This window comes from Pelophylax lessonae, assembly GCF_965119305.1.
Source record: "Pelophylax lessonae genome assembly, chromosome: 5".
NCBI classification, from domain to species: Eukaryota; Metazoa; Chordata; class Amphibia; order Anura; family Ranidae; genus Pelophylax; species Pelophylax lessonae.
In genome coordinates this window covers 87,068,548-87,091,318 of record NC_138772.1, presented here as the reverse complement: position 1 = coordinate 87,091,318, position 22,771 = coordinate 87,068,548, and the positions used below count along the sequence as shown (strand labels likewise).

Genomic DNA, 22,771 nt, shown 5'->3' with positions numbered 1-22,771 from the left:
CCTTCCATTTCAATATTATCGCTTGCACAGTGCTTCTTGGGATGTTTAAACCTTGGGAAATCTTTTTGTATCCAAATCCGGCTTTAAACTTCTCCACAACAGTATCTCGGAGCTGCCTGGTGTGTTCCTTGTTCTTCATGAGGCTCTCTGCACTTTAAACGGACCTCTGAGACTATCACAGTGTAGGTGCATTTATACGGAGACTTGATTACACACAGGTGGATTCTATTTATCATCATTAGTCATTTAGATCAACATTGGATCATTCAGAGATCCTCACTGAACTTCTGGAGAGAGTTTGCTGCACTGAAAGTAAAGGGGCTGAATAATTTTGCACGCCCAATTTTTCAGTTTTTTATTTGTTAACAAAGTTTGAAATATCCAATAAATTTCGTTCCACTTCATGTTTGTGTCCCACTTGTTGATTCTTCACAAAAATTACAGTTTTATATCTTTATGTTTGAAGCCTGAAATGTGGCAAAAGGTTGCAAAGTTCAAGGGGGCCGAATACTTTCGCAAGGCACTGTATATACTAGTGGTCCTTACCTAACAATGGGGGCCCAGGCACTGCTATGCCTGCTCTGCTGCTGCGTACGTACGGTGGGTGTGGAAGTGTTCTTCCACTCACAGCCTGAGCCTCTGATTGGCTGCTCACAGCCTTTTATTATTGGTTGACTACAGTAGCCAAAGAGATATCTTCTCAGATTCAACCAATAATAAAAGGCTTCGGGCAGCAATTTAGAGATTCAGGCTGTAAATAATGAGGAGCCCTTATTAACAGCAGAGCAGGCAGCCAATAAAAACCCTGATGTAAGGTAGGAGCGGTGTCCCTTATATCCTCATATGTTTTACCCACTCATCTGGAGCCATGGGGGGGGGGGGGTACAGGGGCTCAGGCTGTAAAAGGAGAGGACTGGAGACCTTAATAATCTGTAGGAAGGAAGGAAGGAAGGAGCCACCCTTACAGCAGAATACTCACTGAGAGGCAGGAGAGAGACGGAAGGGAGGGGGGGAGACTTCACTCATAGTGGATGGATGGATCGGCAGGCTGCAACTTTTCTCTTCTGGCTGCTGGGCTTCAAACTTCCCACCCACACATTTCCTTTACTGCCTGGGAGTGTGGGCAGGGCAGACACAGGAGGAGAGGGCGGTAGGAGGAGCATAACCAGCTCTCTCCGCCCCCATCCATGCAGGAGGAACTCTCAGTGCCAACTCTGAGCTGTGAAAGAGACTCTTTCAGTTCAGAGCCCTGCACCTGCTGGTGAGCCAATGTCCAGCCCCCAGGCCCAATCTGCCCCTGCCTTCCCTGCTACTGCAGAGATCACACAGGCGGCTGCTGCTGGCTGCAACACACAGCACTCAGCAGTTCTCCAGTACTCATCCCGCTCTCTGTCATCCAGCATGAGACCACTCTCTGTCATCCTGCATCCCTCTAAATGTGGCACCGGGGCCTTCCACACTGGCTGTGCTGTGCCCCCCCCTCCCCCCTCATGCTGTACCACTGCACCCACCCTTAGTCGCTGTGCTTAAAACTGTGTCTGGCAGCCTCTGAAATATCCTTGGAGAATCTGTGTTTTTCTCAGCGGACCCTTCAGGGGAGAGGTAAGATACACTGAAAGTGAAGCATTCTGCATATATCTGTCTAAAAGTGCATCTTATACTTTTTTTTTCTTTGGAAGCGCAGAGCTTAACATATACTTTAAAAACCTCTAGGAATTCAAAGTTGAGGTTATGGAGATATAAATAAGTTCTCTTATTTTTGGTGCATTGTGCATGTTGGCTTTTCACACAGGATTCCTATATTTTCAGATGCAATGAGGGTCGTATTGGAAAAGAGTGTGAATGCAGTACAGAGCAAGTCAGCAGTGAAGACATGGACGCTCAGTGCAGAAAAGAGAACAGCTCAGAGATCTGCAGTAACAATGGAGATTGTATCTGTGGCCAGTGTGTGTGTAAGAAGAGGGAAGATCCTAAGGAGATCTACTCTGGAAAATACTGTGAATGTGACAATTTCAATTGTGATCGATTTAATGGGTTGATTTGTGGAGGTGAGTTCAACATTAATCCTAGGAAAAAACAACCGTAAATGCTTAAATCTGTAATAAACCCCAAATCAAAATTGTATTTTATTTCAGCTTACCAATCCCTAAATGTGGTAGCTGCATTGATTTTGTTTTCTTTTTTTCTTCCTTCATTTTCACTTGGTGAGGCAGCCAGTAACGCACTTCTGCCTTAGGCTCCATGTACACGGGACGCTGGAAATGGCCGTTTAGGAGCAGTTGGGCGTTTTTTTTCAGAAGCCCCTGAACCCATCTACATTTTATCTTATCTGTCCATGTACACCAGGTCGTTTACAGTCATTTGCAGGCAGTTGAGTTCAGGGACTGTTTTTAGAACGCAATTATTTGCGTTCGAACGTGTGTTTCCCGGCGTTTCAAACACACAAACGCCCTATTTTTCCATCGGTTCAGTAATCGGAGCGGAGCGGATCTGATGAGAGCGGACAGGCGGTCCGCTCTCCTCCGATCCCCCATAGAGGGCAGCGGGTGCTGAGACACCTCCCTCTCCGCTCTGCAAGCGGAGACGGAGCTGTCATCCGCCCGGTTCAGTGGGGATCGCGTATCGATCCCGGCTGAGCAACACGGATCCGCCTGCGGAGGCGGACCGTGTGAAAGAGCCCTTAGGGACTGCAGATAAAACAGGGTGCCATGTCGTGGCTCTGCAGCTTACACATGCGTTTGCAAATGCGTGTCAACTAAACCCCTGTTCTTTATTTATATCGAGACAGGTCTACTTGGTTGGTGGCAGACTGGAGGGTGAGTACATCAGACTGGGGGCTGGCTGGCTTCCATGCACCTCTTTTAATCCTTTTCAATTTGTTTTTTCCGATATAGGGTTGGAGACGCTGGGCATACCTGCCGGTGTCTCACTTAAAGTCCCACATAGCCCACATTGTCTACGTGAAAGAAGTTTGTTTGAAATCTTTGCATGTTTATTAAAAATAAAAAAATGAAAAAATCACATGTAGATAAGTATTCACAGCCTTTGCCATGACACTCAAAATGGAGCTTAGGTGATCCTGTTTCCACTGATCATCCATGAGATGTTTCTACAACTTGATTGGAGTCCACTTGTGGTCAATTCAGTTGATTGGACATGATTTGGAAAGGCACACACCTGTCTATATAAGATCCCACAGTTAACAGTGCATATCAGAGTACAAACCAAGCCATGAAGTCTCCAAGGAATTGTCCGTAGACCCCCGAGACAGGATTGAATTGAGGCTCAGATCTGGGGAAGGGTACAGAAAAATGTCTGCAACATTGAAGGTCCCAATGAGCACAGTGGCCTCCATCATCAATCAATGGAAGAAGTTTGGAACCACCAGGACTCTCTCTAGAGTGGGCCGTCCGGCCAAACTGAACGATCAGGGGAGAAGAGCCTTAGTCAGGGAAGTGACCAAGAATCTGATGGTCTCTCTGACAGAGCTCCAGCATTTCTCTGTGGAGAGAGGAGAACCTTCCAGAAGAACAACCATCTCTGCAGCATTCCACCAATCAGGCCTGTATGGTAGAGTGCAAAAACACCAAAGGAAATAGGCACCTACAAGGGCTAATGGGGAGTGGGGAGACGGGGCTGTATTGGGGGGAGAGGGAGAGAGGGGAGAGGTTAATATGGGGTCCCTTGATAATGAAGGTTCTTTTAGTGTTGTCTGTTGTTCTCTTTTTGCATTATGTCCAGAATAACATTTTTGTGATACCGATAGCCCTTGTAGGTGCCTTTTTATTTTGGTGGTTGTTTTTGTGCATACATATTTTGGAAGCAACTCCCCTGATATAACAGGGTACGGGCACCGGTTCACCACACTCCTAGGATTCTAGCTTTGGAGTTTTTCACTGTATGGTAGAGTGACCAGACGGAAACCACTCCTCAGTAAAAGGCACATGACAGTCCGCCTGGAGTTTGCCAAATTTTCTGGTCTGATGAAACAAAGATTGAACTCCTTTGCCTGAATAGCAAGCGTCATATCTGGAGGAAACTAGGCACTTCTCTTAGCCTGTCCAATGCCCTCCCTACAGTGAAGTATGGTGGTGGCAGCATCATGCTGTGGGGATGTTTTTCATCAACAGGAACTGGGAAACTAGTTAAGATTGAGGAAAAGATGAATGCAGCAATGTACAGAGATGAAAGTGAGGGGGTTCCTATGCACTACCATGAAATAAAAAACTGTGTGTACAGCAGCTGCTTACATCTAATAAATGTGTCCCCACATTGTAATAAATAAAACAAATATAAAAGAGATGTTGCGCTTTGCTGAAATAAACCTCAATTTGTACAATAGATCCCAATAAAGATATAAAATAAACATAAAACAAAGTCCTTATATGTACACATCAACCAAAATAATGGAATATACAGTATCTCCCAAATGTGAGTACACCTCTCACATTTTTGTAAATATTATATTATATCTTTTCATGTGACAACTCTGAAGAAATTACACTTTGCTACAATGTAAAGTGGTGAGTGTACAACTTGTTTAACAGTGAAAATTTGCTGTCCCCTCAAAATAACTCAACAAACAGCCATTGATGTCTAAATCACTGGCAACAAAAACGTGAGTACACCCAAGGTCAAAATGTCCAAATTGGGCCCAAAGTGTCAATATTTTGTGTAGCCACCATTATTTTCTAGCACTGCCTTAACCTTCTGGGCATGGAGTTCACCAGAGCTTCACAGGTTGCCACTGGAGTCCTCTTCCACTCCTCCATGATGACATCATGGAGCTGGTGGATGATGGAGACCTTGCGCTCCTCCACCTTCCATTTGAGGATGCCCCACAGATGCTCATCAGGGTTTAGGTCTGGAGACATGCTTGGCAAGTCCATCACCTTTACCCTCAGCTTCTTTAGCAAGGCAGCGGTCATCTTGGAGGTGTGTTTGGGGTCGTTATCATGTTGGAATACTGCCCTGCAGCCCAGTCTCCGAAGGGAGGGGATCATGCTCTGCTTCAGTATGTCACAGTACATGTTGGCATCCATGGTTCCCTCAATGAACTGTAGCTCCCCAGTGCCGGCAGCACTCATGCAGCCCAAGACCATGACACTCCCACCACCATGCTTTTGTACTCTTATCCTGGTTGCCGCCACACAGGCTTGACACCATCTGCACTAAATAGGTTTTTCTTGGTCTCTTCAGACCACAGGACATGGTTCCAGTAATCCATGCCCTTAGTCTGCTTATCTTCAGCAAACTGTTTGCAGGCTTTCTTGTGCATCGTCTTTAGAAGAGGCTTCCTTCTAGGATGACAGCCATGCAGACCAATTTTATGCAGTGTGCGGCGTATGGTCTGAGCACTGACAGACTGACCCCCCCCCCCCCATCCCTTTAACCACTACAGCAATGCTGGCAGCACTCATACGTCTATTTCCCAAAGACAACTTCTGGATATGATGCTGAGCATGTGCACTCAACTTCTTTGGTCGACCATAGCGATGCCTGAGTGGAACCTGTCCTGTTAAACCGCTGTATGGTCTTGGCCACCATGCTGCAGCTCAGTTTCAGGGTCTTGACAATCTTCTTATAGCCTAGGCCATCTTTATGTAGAGCAACAATTCTTTTTTCAGATCCTCAGGGAGTTCTTTGCCATGAGGTGCCATGTTGAATTTCCAGTGACCAGTATAAGAGAGTGAGAGCGATAACACCAAATTTAACACACCTGCTCCCCCATTCACAACTGGGACCTTGTAACACTAATGAGTCACATGACACCAGAGAGGAAAAATTGCTAATTAAGCCCAATTTGGACATTTTCACTTAGGGGTATACTCACTTTTGTTGCCAACAGTTTGAACATTACTGGCTGTGTGTTGAGTATTTATGAGGAGACAGCAAATGTACACTGTTATACAAGCTGCACACTCACTACTTTACATTGTAGCCAAGTGTAATTTCTTCAGTGTTGTCACATTAAAAGATATAATAACATTTTTACAAAGATGTGGAGGGTGTACTTTCTTTTGTGAGATACTGTATATGTCAATACATGTGAATACAAATTAAATAGTGCACAAATACGAATATTGAAATTCATAAAGACGTTCACTATCAGGTGCTCCTTATTGTATGAATAATCTAACGTACAACAATGTTTCAAATATAAAATAAGTCCCAGAGAGATTCCTGTGATATTCACTTCATGCAAACAATAATAATATTTTTAAACTGTGACTTTTCTTCCTTTTTGAATCCCATGATTATCACTCTCCATTGCATGCATTGATAACTAATGTGTGGGTGGCAGCTTACCTCAAGAAAGGGATCTATACTCTCGTATAGATCACTCAAGCCTGTCAGCACAACTTTCTTCAGTGCTGTCAGCAATGCTTATCCATCCGTGTGTGGTCTCTTCAAAATTTTTCTCTCCACTTTTCCTCCCACGTATCACCATAAACAAATAAAAAGATCTCCCGTCGTGTAAAACCATAAATATTTGTTAAAAATAAAATAGAATCACTCACATCTAAGATCACAATCGCCTGCTCCAAGTCCGACAGATACTCTACATATTAACTCCCGGTTCGGCCGAGACACGGGGGCTGACGTCACTCAAACTCCTCCCAACGCGTTGTGTCACTACACACGCGACTTCATCAGGAGTGGAGTCAGGTGCATACAAATCATCTACTTATACTCTACAGCAGTCAGCATGAATTCCAATCTACATAATCAAGTGCTATTACATATACTAGAAAGAAGAAGGGTTGGACTCACATAGGCACCGTCCTAATATCTCCTGGTAGGTGACATATAAAGACAGGTTACATATAGAGGTTACATATAGAGACATCCTTGATGGAAACCTGCTCCAAAGCGCTCTGGACCCTGAGACTGGGGCGAGGGTTCATCTTCTAAAAGGACATTGACCCTAAGCACACAGCCAAGATAACAAAGAAGTGGCTACAAGACAGCTCTGTGAATGTCCTTGAGTGGATCAGCCAGAGCCCAGACTTGAACCCGATTGCACATCTCTGGAGAGATCTGAAAATGGCTGTGTATCGACACTCCCGATCCAACATGATGGAGCTTAAGATGTCCTGCAAAGAAGAATGGGAGAAACTGCCCAAAAACAGGGGTGCCAAGCTTGTAGCACAATACTCAAAAAGACTTGAGGCTGTAATTGATGCCAAAGGTGCTCCAACAAAGTATTGAGCAAAGGCTCTGAATACTTATGTACATGGGAATATCTTTGTTTTTTATTTTTATAGATTTCAAACAAACTTTTTTCACATTGTCATTATGGGGTATTGTTTGTAAAATTTTAAGGAAAAGAATGAATTCAATCCATTTTGGAATAAGGCTGCAACATAATAAAATGTGGAAAAAGTAAAACGCTGTGAATACTTTCTTGATGCACTGTATATGTAGGTGTGAAATGCCTCATATGGGCACTGCTGTGCACTAGGCTGTATTTACTGCTCACTCTGTAGTTTACCCACTCTTGACTCCTGCATAATTTTTATTGCATACACTTTACCCCTGCACTCTGTACATTATCTGCTCTTGACTTCTGCACTCTGTACATTATTTTGCGACCCTCCGGACACTTGCACTTTGAAATGTATTCAATCCTCTGCACTCTATATGTAGATACAGTGGATAAAATAATTATTGAACATGTCACCATTTTTCTTAGGAAAAAATATATTTACAAAGGTGCTACTGACATGAAGTTTTCACCACAAGTTGGTAACAACCAATGCAATCCATACATACAAAAAAAAAACAAAACAAATAAGTTCGGAAGTTAAGTTATGTGTACTAAAAAGGAATGACACGGGAAAAGTATTGAACACATGAAGAAAGGGAGGTGCAAAGTAACTGAAAAATATTTAATACTTTGTACAAAATCTTTTGTTGGTAATGCAGCTTCAAGACGCCTCCTGTGTGGAGAAACTAGTCGCATGCATTGCTCAGGTGTGATTTTGGCCTACTCTTCCACACAAAGCTTCAAATCTTCAGTCTTCCGGCTTCAGTCTTCAAATCTTGAAGGTTCCGTGGGCCTCTTCTATGAACACCACTGATCTGTAGTTCTTTCCATAGTTTTCATATTGGATTCAAGTCAGGCTGGGTCATTTTAGCAGCTTTATTTTCTTTCTTTGAAACCAAATGAGAGTTTCCTTGGCTTTGTGTTTGGGATCATTGTCTTGCTGAAATGTCCACCCACGTTTCATCTTCATCATCCTGGGAGATGGCAGCAGATTTTTATCAAGAATATCTTTATACATTTTTCCATTCATCCTTACTTCAATGACATGGAGTTTGCAAGTACGCTATGCTGAAAAACACCTCCAAACTTCACTGCTGGTATAGTGTTTTTGGGGTGGTGTGCAGTGCAATCTGACCTCCAAACATGGTGGTGTGTATTATGCCATCCAAAGAGTTTAATTTTGGTCTCAACTGACCAGACTATATTCTCCCATTATTTAACAGGCTTGTCTAAATGTTGTGCAGCAAACTTTAAATGCTTTTTCTTCAGCAATGGAGTCTTGCATGGTGAGCGTGTAAACAGGACATGGCGGTTGACTGCATTACTTATTGTTTTCTTTGAAACAATTATACCTGCTATTTCCAGGTCTGTCTGAAGCTCACCACAAGTGGTCCTGGGCTCTTGCACAACTCTTTTGATAATTCTTTTCACTTCTCTATCAGATATCTTGCAAGGAGCACCTGGTCGTGGCTGGTTTATGGTAAACTGATGTTCTTTCCACTTCCGGATTATGGCCCCAACAGTGCTCACTGGAACATTCAGAAGTTTAGAAACCCTTCTGTAACCAATGCCATCCGTATGTGAAAATAAAGTGAATAAGTGCTGCTCTGCCAAATAAAACGTGCAATATGCTGTGTAAATCCTGCAAGGTCAACAAAATATTTAAAATTATTAGATACAAAAATGTGCAAATCTACAAACTCATGTATCCTGCAAATCCAGCAGAAATGAATGAGGCATATCTTGAAGTAAATATTGTACAGTGTGCAAATCTACAGGGAGAAAAAAATGATTCAAAATGTATGCTATTGTGCCTATTACAATAGTAAATACAAATAGTTTCAACTGGCACATAAATGTTCAGAGTAATGAATATTAACTTAAACGTTGAGTGACTAGTTCACTGGAAGAAACTGACCTTTTTTTATATTAATGGTGCATCTCTTCACCATTACCTATGAATGTCCATACAGACACTAGCCTCTCACCTTGTTACAGCTTTCGATAAGCATGTAGTGATATCTGAAATCCGGTAATACTTTACCATGCACTCGCCTCTAGGGGTCCTCTGTTTATCCTTCCAACCATCAGATCTCTTTGGTGTATATGGACTCTATGATGATCCTGGGGGTCCTCTCTCAATGTCATCCACAGTTATATACAGTATCCCACAAAAGTGAGTACACCCCTCACATTTTTGTAAATATTTTATTATATCTTTTTTATGTGACAACACTGAAGAAATTACACTTTGCTACAATGTAAAGTAGTGAGTGTACAGCTTGTATAACAGTGTAAATTTGCTGTCCCCTCAAAATAACCCAACACACAGTAAATAATGTCTAAACTGCTAGCAACAAACGTGAGTACACCCCTAAGTTAAAAGGTCCAAATTGGGCCCAATTAGCCATTTTCCCTCCCTGGTGTCATGTGACTCGTTAGTGTTACAAGGTCTCAAGTGTGAATATCACAGGAATCTCTCTGGGACTTATTTTATATTTGAAACATTGTTGTACGTTAGATTATTCATACAATAAGGAGCACCTGATAGTGAACGTCTTTATGAATTTCAATATTCGTATTTGTGCACTATTTAATTTGTATTCACATGTATTGACATATACACTATCTCACAAAAGAAAGTACACCCTCCACATCTTTGTAAAAATGTTATTATATCTTTTAATGTGACAACACTGAAGAAATTACACTTGGCTACAATGTAAAGTAGTGAGTGTGCAGCTTGTATAACAGTGTACATTTGCTGTCTCCTCATAAATACTCAACACACAGCCAGTAATGTTCAAACTGTTGGCAACAAAAGTGAGTATACCCCTAAGTGAAAATGTCCAAATTGGGCTTAATTAGCAATTTTTCCTCTCTGGTGTCATGTGACTCATTAGTGTTACAAGGTCCCAGTTGTGAATGGGGGAGCAGGTGTGTTAAATTTGGTGTTATCGCTCTCACTCTCATACTGGTCACTGGAAGTTCCACATGACACCTCATGGCAAAGAACTCTCTGAGGATCTGAAAAAAAGAATTGTTGCTCTACATAAAGATGGCCTAGGCTATAAGAAGATTAAATGTGAAAGTTTTTGATCTGGCGCCAGAAGAAACTGTGGCTATGTATGTTATTAAGCTATTGAGCAGTATAATTGCTGCTAATTAACTGCAAATGCAGCAACAGGGTAAAAAAAGGAAAAAAATCAGCGCAAAAATCCTCTTATTATTTAGTGCTCTAGAAATTATATATTGCCCAAATTATTGTGACTATAATGAGTGAATTATACTAAAAGTATTTGTATTAAATCCTCATTATATCTCTAAAATACAAAAATATTGTTTAAAAAAATTTGTGCAAATATGTGCAAAAGAAAAAAAACGTGTAAACCATCAATGATTCATATATGTGACAAACTATCAACAATTCATATAAGTGAAAAATTCAATTGACATAAAGTTCATAATTGTTAAAAATTAAAACATCAGTGGTTAAAAAAATCCCAAGAAAAAGTCCAATAAAGCGCAAAAAAGTGCAAAGAAATAAATATCTGTATCAGCTAATCCCTCACCAAAGGTGTGCGCCGAGAAACACCCTGTGTGCTGCTTCCACCAAACACCCAAAACTGATTATAAACCAGGTATTAGGCCTTGCTTTTTCTATAGAGTATATCCAGTATGCAGTATCACATATATCAGGCAGGGATGTGTCATAAATTAGGAGGAAAGAATCCACATAGCGTGATTCCGTAAAACATATTGACTTTTATTCAGTAAAGGTTAAACTCGCATTCAACAAATGATGCCTGATATGCCTGATATATGTGATTGCCTGTCTGAGGATGACCGTTTAAAGTGGATCATGATCCTGCATACTGGATATACTCTATAAAAAAAGGCCTAATAGCTGGTTTAAAATCTTACCAGTCACTCCATCTGGTGAGTCAGTTTGGGGTGATTGGTGAAAGCAGCACACAGGATGTTTCTCGGCGCACACTTTTGGTTGAAGATTGGCTGATACAGATATTTATCTCTTTATTGGACTTTTCTTTTGACTTTTTTAACCACTAATGTTTAAATTTTTAACAATTATGAACTTCATGTCGATTATATATATATATATATATACACACAGTTTTTTTTTTTGCACATATTTGCACAAATATTTTTAAACAATATTTTTGTATATTAGAGATATAATGAGTATTTCCCCGCATCCAATTCGCATGACAGGAAGGTGTGACCAGAAGCTCCCAATGGAGCCGGTTCACACACCTCCGGGGCAGCGATGGTCCCTAGTTCAGTGTGTCTGTCATATAAATCCCCTTGTCTTTCTCCTGTGAGCATTTTCCCACTACTGCTCCTGCTTGCAGAGAGCCATGTGGAACTTCGATCTTTCCTGTTGCTGCTGCTCGCCTATAGTAACTTTAATTGTGGACACCTCTGGCCAACTGACCTTCACCTGCTACTAGGTTTCTGGGTTTTGTGAGTACCTGAGGTCTTGCCTGTTACATTGAGCCTATACATTGCCTTTTGGTCATGCCTTCACAACATGTCTGATTCTGGATATGGGGGTTGCAGGGGTTGTCAGTCTCATCTTGCTGAACTTTGAGAAATTTGGCTGTCACTGCAGAGTGGGACTATCCTACTGGAGGGTCATCCCATCCAGACAACATAAATTATAAGCAATGTGCCAGAAGTCTTGCAAGAGAGGTAGATCAGATCCTGTCCTTGGCAGAACTTTCATTCCAGCCTTGTCATTCCAGTGGTAGACAATTGGCAGGCATATTTCCTAAGTGCTTGGACCTGAAGCAGTGGTCCCGACTTCCTACACACACAGATATTCCTAGACATGTGTCACAGGTGAGAGATACTGGACGTTGACCTCCTGGCCTTCAGATTCAACAACAAACTGTAAAGGTTTGCCTCCAATTACAGGAATGATCTAGCAGAATCAGTAGATGCTCTGGTGGCTCTGTGCAATCAATACACCTTTATCATATGCTTTTACTATCCTAAATCCTCTTCCCAAATCAATATTGGGAGATTCCAGTACTCTTCATTGATCCAGACTGGCCCAAGCCGATGTGGTAGGCATATTCGTAAGACATCTAGCAGATGCTCCATGGTTTCTGCCAGATGAACAGGATCTTCATCCCAGGATTTATTTGCCATCCTGCCTAAAGTTCACTAGCTTTAATGGTATGACTGTTGAAGCCCAGGTCCTGAGTGATTGGGGTATCTCTAAGTTTGTGTTTTCTGCACTGCTAAAACCTAGGAATTCTAATTCATGCAAGGTCTATCATTAGACATAGAAGGCATACTTCAGGTAGACTGAATCGAGTCTCTGGACTTCCAACCCCACCATTTTTCTGTGGGATGAATTCTCTCCTTCCTGCAGCTGGGTTTGTACCAGTGTTTGGTTCTCAGTACTACCAAGGGTCAGATTGTTGCCCTTTCTATTCTGTTTCATAGAATATTGACCTCTCACTGCTTGATTAACCTCCCTGGCAGTAATCCTGAGTGTGGCTCGGGGTTAATTTTCAGTACCAAAAGCTGTAACCCCGAGCCACACTCGGGATTACCCTGTAGTGAAACTTACCTTGTCCCTAGGATCCCCGATGCCCCCCCGGTCGATGCCGTTGTTCTATAAGAATACCGCTACCTATCAGATTCTCCAACCGGAAACGACGTTCGGATGAGAAAGCTTACATGCGTTCCAACACGTGCACTATGCTTTCCAATAGCTTTTCATGAGACAGAATACAAAGCAGCAGTGAAATTCTTAGACCCATTGAATTTCAGACTGATTTTAGCAGTAAACTCATCTTATATACTGAAATAGACTATTTCACCGTGACCGAGTGAAATAGTTTATTTCACTATATAATCAATTTGTCGCTTAGCAGTGCGGGGTGTACCAAGATGGATGTCGCCACCTTCTACCTGCAGGTTTCTCGCTATATTTACTATATTTCTATAATAATAGAAATATAATACTTTTATTTAGTCTATAAGGTCAGTTTACTGGTAAAATAAATCTAAAATTCAAGACTGGGTGTAAGAAGATGTCCGCAGCTGCTTCGTGTTCTGTCACATAAGGAAAGCTTTTGGAACGCATAGTGGCCATGTTGGAACGCATGGCGCATACGCAAAATGTTTTTGTTTCCGAACGTCACTTCTGATAGGTAGCGGTATTCTAATAGAACACCGGCATCCGTCTTCCGGGTTCCCTTCCCTGCGAGCCTCGTGGCGCACGGTGGCAGAACCGGGCGGGAAATTTAAAAAAGGACACAAAACATGACATGATACATTGTAATCTGTTAGGATTACATTTCTGTATCAAACCATTTCACCTCAGTTTTGTCCCTAGTGCTTTGTCCAGTGCCCTGCCTGCACTTTTACTGTTTTAGTCCTTTTATTTTTATTAATAATTTTTTATTAATAATGTATTATTTATTAATTTATTTTAATAATTAACTTATTAATAATCTTTATTCACTTTTACTGTTTTATTCCTAAGAATTACAGGCCTACAATATAAAACAACAGCTTTCCATGCAAAACAATGTACTGCTTTGACATTCAAAAATACTGACATAATCAAACGGCCATAGAGGTTAAGACCTTTGTTCAGTTTGTCTGTCATATAAAACCTCCTGTCTGTTTCTCCTGTGACTCTGTGGGATCTGAATCTGGTTCACTCTGCACTTCAGAAACTTCTGGTGTTAACCCATTAGACATTCCTGTCTGCCCTTTCAATCACAAGGCGGTTTTTCTTGTAGCCATCCCCTATGTAATGCAAGCGTTCAAATTGGCAGCTTTATCCTGCAAGAAACACTTTATTCTTTGACACAGACACAAGGTGGTGTTGAGGCCTATATCTCTGCCACTGCTTCTGTGAGATGTATTTCCTCTCCATCATCCTAGATCAGTGATGGTGAACCTTGGCACCCCAGATGTTTTGGAACTTCATTTCCCATGATGCTTATGCACTCTTCAGTGTAGTTAAGCATCATGGCAAATGTAGTTCCAAAACATCTGGGGTGCCAAGGTTAGCCATCACTGTCCTACATGAATCCTGAAAGAGTGCACCAACTTCTTGTTAAACCATCTCTAGATTGCTCAGATAGACCATGATCCAATCCTTTTGTCTCACAGATTGGGTTCCATCCTTAAGCTGGCCATACATGTTCAACTTTTGTTGTACAATTTTCTGTTAGATCTACCACAAACCACATAATGTGAGGTCAAAGCTAAACAACACATTCACTTGTATCTAATTAGGCAGGCCTTTGTACTACATACTTGAAGGTAAATTTCAAGAAAATTGGACAGAAAATTGTAAGAAAATTGGATCATGTATGGCCAGCCTTACCTGTCAAGGCACACTCTGTGAGTACTTCTTGGGCTTTTCAGCATTGAGCAACTGTTTCTTGGTTCACACATTCTCTAAGTTCTATCAGGTCAACATTTCAGCCTGATCTGATGCCAGCTTTAGGCACAAGGCCCTTTAGGCTTGAGCTGCAGTTAACCCCCAGTTCTGTTAGGGTTTTTTTCTTGGACCTTTTACTTTTGTTTGCTGTGATGCCTACTCCTCAGTTGTGCTGTTTTTGGCCATCCCGAATGTTAAAGACCTCTACATCCCTCAGTGGACGAGAAGGAAAATGGGATTTTTGTTCTTACTGTAAAATCCTTTTGTTTAAAACTATTGAGTGACATACTGTAAGTCCAACCCCTCTGTTTATGAATAAATACTTTAGAGTTGCCTTGCCACCAAACTGATACCTGCCAGCATTAAGAGGTATTATGCTTTCATGCTCATGCTCCAGGGAATCCTATTCCTTTATGAGCATGCTGTTTCTCAAAGATGTTGCTAATTGCCAGCCAGTTGATGAGGCAAACTGCCATTTTGCACTTTGGAAAAGTGAATTCTTGTGAACAAGCAGTAACAATCAGGTGGTTGCAGACTTAAAGGAAAGGTGTTTGCTAATTACAAAATGGCACTTCTGGCAGTTATGTGTGTCAGCTTTCAAACTGGATTCTTAAAACATGTCTTTTATTACAGATAATGGAGTCTGCACATGCAGATTATGCATATGTTTCCCTAATTTTAATGGTAGTGCTTGTGATTGCACATTAAACAACTCAACATGCATGACATCTAATACTGAGCTTTGTAATGGAAGAGGAGAATGTCACTGTGGAAGGTGCAAATGTTCAGACCACAGATTCTATGGACAGAAGTGTGAGATATTCCAGACCAGTCTTGATGTTTGTGCGGATCACAAGTGAGTATTAAAAAGGAACACATTTCTCCTTTAGGGCCAGTTCACACCATAGAAACGCAGTCCAGATACATTCAAGATGCTTTTTGCATGCATGTTTTTTATGCATTCCAGTGCGTTTTGGATGCTTTTTTTATGCTTTTTTTTATGCAGCCCAGTGAATTTTTTCATCCTCTTTTTTCTTAACCTTAAATAAGGACATGTGTGTTCCAGTGTGTTTTTGTTGTGTTCTGGTGCGTTCCAGTGCATTTTTTATGCGTTTTACAACGTTCCAGTACAGTCCAGTGGAGGAAAAATGCAGCATGTTCTTTTTTTTTTCTGGAACTGGAATGCACTGGAACTGCAAGCACTGGGGAGAACTATGCCATTGGAAACCACATAACCTACTTTCAATGCGTTTTTGATGCAGAAAAAAAACGTACTGGACTGCATGTGGTGTGAACTGGCCCTTACAGGAAATATGAAAATTAATTTAGTTCAGCTAAACCATTGTTAGGCCTGGTACACACTGTGAGTATTTTTTCCTTCAACCCAGCGGCTGGTTTCTATTGAACCGGCCGATGCCACCCAATATTCGGCCTGTGTGTACTAGGCTTTACGCTGCATGAATCCTGTAAATAACACCAGCTAAGGCTGGCCAAAGATGGAGTGTTTTTCTTTCCTGAAAACATGGGTTGCAGGAAAGAAAACCCCTTGATTCCCCCATCAACACAGTCAGTGTTAATGGGGGAATCCCTCCTGTGGAGCAATTGTGTTCTCCCGGCAGGGGGCGGATGAAGCTGTTCCTGCCGGGAGAACACAGTGATTATTGCTAGCGGCTATTACAGCTACTAGCAATAATCATATGTAAAAATCTAACAAGCTGGTTGTACCCAAGTTGATTGATCGATCAACTTGGGTGCATTGAGGCTGCCCATACATGGTTCAAATCTCGGCCAGTTCCTGGTGAACTGGCCAAGATTTAAACCATTCTTGACTGGCTTAAGTCTTTTTGGTAGCAACTTCTCCACCTGCAGTCACCTACTTCTCTGTTGCTTTCACCTCCACTGTTGACTATGACACCAAAGTTTTGTAGCTGTACTTATGCAGCTTCTGATTTCACCACGTTGTTAAGTTCCCTATAGATACATTTTGGCTTCACAATGTTCTATTTAAAGTGGAGAACCTAGATTTTAGAACTGCAAAGTCATGCCTCTAAGTCAGATGTGACAGGGGAACAAAGGAGGACTTCCCCAGTTTGATGGGGGGTTATACAAGTGCGTCTTCATCATCCACATTTGAACACTGATCCTTTGTACACACCATAGAATGACAGCCAAATTCTGGTCTTTTATCCACTAGCATATCTTTCTTTTTTCCTTCTCTTTATGTGTTGTTTTAACATAGCTTGTCTATTTAACAGTGCTTTTTGCTAATGCCTCCTTTTTTTCCTTCTCTTTTTGTTTAACCAGGAAATGTGTTCAATGCAGAGCGTTCCATAAAGGAGAGACACAAGAAGGGTGTGATACCAACTGTACACTTTTCAACCTTACTATGGTGGACAGCCAAGACGAGTTACCTAAGCCAGAACAGAACGACACTCTCACACTCAAAGTGTGCAAAGAGAAGGATGAAGACGATTGCTGGTTCTACTATACCTACTCTGTAAATGCTAACTTTGAGGTTTATGTGCATGTTGTGAGAGAGCCAGGTAATGTAGCCTTAGCAGAGATATTATTGTTCCCCAGCATTCCCATATTAAGTTAGCAACTAATGAGGATGCATCTACTGATTTCCTGTTCTAGACTGTCCCAGTGGCCCTGAAATAGTTCCCATCGTTGCTGGTGTGGTGACTGCAATTGTACTTATTGGATTGGCATTGTTGCTTTTATGGAAGCTTCTTATGATTATTCACGACAGAAGAGAGTTTGCCAAATTTGAAAAAGAGAAAATGAATGCCATATGGGATGCTGTAAGTATTTAATGCTGTGGGGGGAAAAGGGATGTTGCTATTGTACGGCACTGTTGGATATTGCCAACAGTTTTCCAACTGACAACTCTCCCTGGTCACACTTTAATGATTTAGCACAGACAATGTTGAGCCTTCTAAGAGAAATGCCTCCAGTGTGATGGGGCAATCTGTTCACATTTCATGTAAGTGTTCTAGTGCAGTCACAGTGGGTCCTTTCCTATGTTTTTGAGTTCCTTTTCTAGGTTGGGAGCACTATATGAATGTGTGTGGAACTATAATTGTGTGTCATTTTCTAGTGAGGACACTGGGGATATGTATGGAACCATACTGTGTGTGTACAGTTCTCTGGTGAGTATACTGGGGATGTGTGTGATTTTTCTGATGAGCACACTGACTTCATCTAGGCTTTGAAATCACTAGAGGTGAAGAAAACTTTACTACTGAAAATTAATTTATCTCTTCCTGTCATGAACCACAGATGCTCATTTTTATGTGTGTGCGCAGCTCCATGATGAATACAGTTGTGACAGATGTAAGCAGGTTGTCATTCTGAAAGCTCACATAGAGATCTGGAGGAGCAAAAGCAACACTGAGTTGAATGAAAAGCCTTAAAAAATAATCTTCTTCTCACTTAGCAGATGGCTATTGGATTGGATGTGGAGGGTGGAGGGCTAAGTTAGGATGATCAGGTAGGAAGATGGGTTAATGTAGTTAGAGGGAGTGGTAGGGGCTCACAGAAAAGGAAGGTCAGTCTTGTGTTTGGGCACCCTGACAATTTTGATAAGTTGGGTGAAGATGTTGAGATGTCACTGCTATTCCTAACAGCCAGCAGAGCAGCCCATCTAGCAGGTAAATGTAATGATCTTTATTGTAACAGCAAACAAAGTATAAAAAAATAATAATAATCCCTGATTACTCCCTCAGAGTAGTATAGTGTTACTATGGTGACACTGAACTACTCTGATGAAAGAATGTAAAAAATAATAATAAATAAAAACAAAATTTAAAAAATGAATAAAATGTTTAAAAAAAATCTTCCTTCATATAAAAAATAATTATGACAAAAAAAAAATGACAATTTCAAAAAAAATGGCCATGCCGCTTACTAAATGCTTCAGACTGTCTACTTTTCAAAAAGGAATAATTTGGGAGCAATTTGTACTGTCCTAGCACTTTAGGGTCTTCAGAAATTAGATCAGCACTTCAGGATTGATCAATTTTCAAATACAGTATATACCATAGTTTTTAGATGCTATAAATTTAACGCAAACCAATTAATATACTCTTATTGGGATTCTTTTTTTTTTTTTTTTACCAAAGACATGTAGCAGAATACATTTTGGCTTACATGTATGATGAAAATTGGTTTTATTCTACATGTTTTATAACAGAAAGTAGAAAATATAATTTTTTTCAAAATGTTATCTCCTTTTTCATTTATATCGCAAAATAAATTGAAATCCCAGTGGTGATCAAATACCACCAAAAGAAAGCTCTATTTGTGTGAAAAAAATTATAAAAATGTAATTTGGGTACATAATGCCCTGGTCAAGAAGAGGATAAAATCTTCCGTAGCTGAAGTGGTTAAAGAACTAGGCTGCAAGTTGAAGGGAAGGATCTTCAAGGCTATATTGTCTGGAATATTGCCTGTGCCATGAGCAATACAGGAAAGGCAGGGGAAGCATAAAGCAGAGTTTTTTTGATAAAAATACTGCCCAAATAGTGATCCTTAGCCCTTAATATATCCGCTAATACCGTAGATAATAGTTTTATATGTTTTGATTTATCAGAAATTCTTACTTTTAAAATCCTTTGCTGAGCGCGGCCATCTTTGCTGGGGTTATACGAAGCCGCAGTGTATAGATGTCTTCCCTTCTTCCTGGTTTGAGCTCATTGTGTATACAGAATGCGGCGCGAAATCTCACGCATGCGCAGTACTATGAGATCGGTTTCTATATCATCGCGTCATTTCCTTTTTGCAAATGACGCGATGAGAGGAGCGTCACTGCCCATTGCCTTCTGGGAATGTTGAGAAAGAGCTCCCAGGACGCATTGCAGGACAGGAAGTGATGGGGTGGGCCGCGGCCACAGAGGGAGGAAGTGGAAGAAAGGTGAGTATATTTTCTTCTGAATCAAGGTAAGTAAAAAAAAAAATAAAAAATCTGGACTATCCAATTGTTTTTCAGGTTACACTCAGCAAGCAGATGGCACAAAATCGATTGTGTCGAGTTTGAGGCCGGAACTCCGCTTTAAAGAACTTTATGCATGACAAAGACCTGTAGTAAGAGGGAAGGATCTGGATTTCTAGAGCACTGGGCTGACTTTTCATTGGGGCACATCCTATATGCTAATAATGGTTTACACCCAAATGGGAGATGTGCTTGGGAAAAGGTTTATGGGAAGGCTCAAGGAGTATTTAAACTAGGATTGAGAGGGGGAGGGAGAATTAGAAAATAATGGGGCAGATAAGTTAGTCAGAGGTCAGACACTAATGAAGGGTGGAATAGGGAAAGATAGGAAGAGGGTTATGGCAAGTGATAAGGAGTTTCCCATGTTTGAAACAACCACTGACAATTATGGTATTGTTTGTACTACTAAAAAAGATATGTAAACACAAATGCAAAATGTGACAATAAATTAAAGTGTTTGTTCACCAATGACAGAAGTCTGCCAAGCAAAGTAGGGGAGTTGAAAACTCTGGTGCAGTAAGAGAACTATGATTTAATTGGTATTGCTGAATCTTGGCTTCATTCTGCACATGATTGGGCAATTATTATTAGTGGCTATACTCTCTTTCGAAGAGACAGGTTAATACAAAAAGGTGGCAATGTCTGTTTCTTTTTAGTGGAACAAAACCTACATACATCAAAGATCGTTATTGGAGTTTGTTACAGGTCAAGCAGTATTAAGGGGGGTGCACACTATGAGAAAATCGGAATTAAAATTCCATACTAGACCCAATCTTTCGATTTTCATAGTGTGTACACAGCTTTTGATAACTGATTCAGACTTTGCAAACAAAAATTTCCTAAGGGACAAACTCCAAAATGTTTCTCGTACGTGAACAGAACAAGCGATTTTCGTTTAATGTGTACTGTTTCTGTACGAGTTTTGTATGAGAAAAATCAGAAACAGACTGCGATGAGAAGGTGATGAGAAGAATACTAAATGATATGGTGGAGACTCAGCTCTTTGCATAGATATGGTGCAATGGTGATAATATTGGGGGATTTCAACTTCCCTGAAATTGACTATAGTAATGGCACGCATCGAACAGTAAAAGGGCAGAAATGTAAAAATCTATTACAAGACAATTTTATGGTAGTTTATCGAAGCCCTTGCTTGAAACTATGCTGTTAGACCTGTGCTTCTCAAAAATTACTAAATAAAAGTTGCGCTCAACTAAAAAACACTTGTGCAAAATAAGGACCTTACAATCAAGGCAAAAATAAGGTGCATATTATAATGCATAAATAAATAATTAACAGAAATTGGATAAATTCTGTACAATCATATGCTTATGATGAGGTGAACTAAACATATATAGTGCCAATTAAATAAGTAAATAAATAAATAGTCCGTAGTAATAATAAATGTCCTATGGAAATGGTAAATAAGATGATGGCAATAATAACAGCACTTGATAGGTTGTAAACACCTCCACCAAATACACAGGAACACCCGGTGGAACGCAGGTGGAACGCAGGTGGAACGCGGAAGCGGCGTTCCATACCTGGAGACCGCGGTTGTGTTTATGATATGCCCTTTGTAAGCCTGTACCATGTAAGTGCATATCATTTACTACTATTAAATTACACCTTTTGAATGTCCTCTTGTTCCTTTCCTGGGTATGTTTTATGGGAGTCCATCCCCAGCCTTAGTGAGTTTCAAGGAGGACCTGTTTGAAGTATATTGGAAGTGTTGCCTGTCCTGGTATCGGGTGTTTATACCTTTGGTGTCCTGAGTCTGCCTTTACTGACCCCCTGTAACTTAAGTGGTCCACTCCATCCGGTAAGCCTTGAGTGCACACCGGGTGTTCCTGTGTATTTGGTGGAGGTGTTTACAACCTATCAAGTGCTGTTATTATTGCCATCATCATATTTACCATTTCCATTGGACATTTATTATTACTACGGACTATTTATTTATTACATTTTTTAATTGGCACTATATATGTTTAGTTCACCTCATCATAAGCATACGATTGTGCAGAATTTATCCAATTTCTGTTAATTATTTATTTATGCATTATAATATGCACCTTATTTTTGCCTTGATTGTAAGGTCCTTATTTTGCACAAGTGTTTTTTAGTTGAGCGCAACTTTTATTTAGTAATATTTAACTTCTTTCATATTTCACGCATTCACATGCTTGTTGCGGCTCCTATTAAGGAGTTAATCCTGCACTTTCTATTCAATATATTTTTTATATATTCTCATACACTTATTTATCACTTCCTTTGCGTGGGTTTTCGTTGGCACCAACACCACAAATTTTCTTCTCAAAAATTGTGCTGCTTATAATAATGATATAATGATATATTAAAAAACATCTGGGTAACAGCAACCTTAATTTAATTTAATGTAAGCCATAAATAATAAGCTCATACTAGAAAGATAAAAACATTTATTTTTAAAAGCAAATTTTACAAGCCTGAGGGCTGCTCTCCAAGGTTTAGACTGGGGGAAATGTTGTCTTTAACCACTTCTGGACCGGAAGGATTTGCCCCCCCTTAATGACCAGGCCATTTGTTTGCGATTCAGCACTGCATTATTTTAACAGAAAATTGCGCGGCCGTGCGACGTTGTCCTGAAATAAAATTGATGTGTTTTTTCCACAAATAGAGCTTTCTTTTGGTGATATTTGATCACCTATGCGATTTTTATTTGTTGTGGTGTAAAGAGTGACAATTCTGAAAAAAAAAAAAAAAAACATTTTTCACATTCTGCTATATAACATTCCCAAAAAATTTAAAAATGAAAATTTTTCATCCTTTTAGGCCAATTTGTATTCTGCTACATATTTTTTGGTAAAAAAAAAATCGCAATAAGCGACTGATTGATTTGCGCAAAAGTATGATTGGTTTGCGCAAAAGTTATCATGTCTGGAGGAAACCAGGCACCACTCATCACCTGGCCAATACCATCTCTACAGTGAAGCATTATGATGGCAGCATCATGCTGTGGAGATGTTTTCAGCAGCAGGAACAGGGAGACTAGTCAGGATCGAGGGAATGGTGAATGCAGCAATGTAGTGAAACA

At 40.6% G+C, this 22,771-nt stretch overlaps 1 protein-coding gene across 1 annotated transcript in view; it reads left to right on the top strand.

Moving 5' to 3' along the window:
* Nucleotides 1-22,771, top strand: part of LOC309556435 (integrin beta-1-A-like) — a gene marked incomplete at its 3' end in the record, with an annotated part of 58,780 nt that overhangs the window by 27,984 nt on the left and 8,025 nt on the right. Inside the window, exons 11-14 of the mRNA XM_082258897.1 lie at nucleotides 1,810-2,048; nucleotides 15,339-15,561; nucleotides 17,010-17,248; nucleotides 17,343-17,509. Coding sequence (XP_082115023.1) covers nucleotides 1,810-2,048; nucleotides 15,339-15,561; nucleotides 17,010-17,248; nucleotides 17,343-17,509 — 868 coding nt within the window. The remainder of the gene's footprint in view (nucleotides 1-1,809; nucleotides 2,049-15,338; nucleotides 15,562-17,009; nucleotides 17,249-17,342; nucleotides 17,510-22,771) is intronic.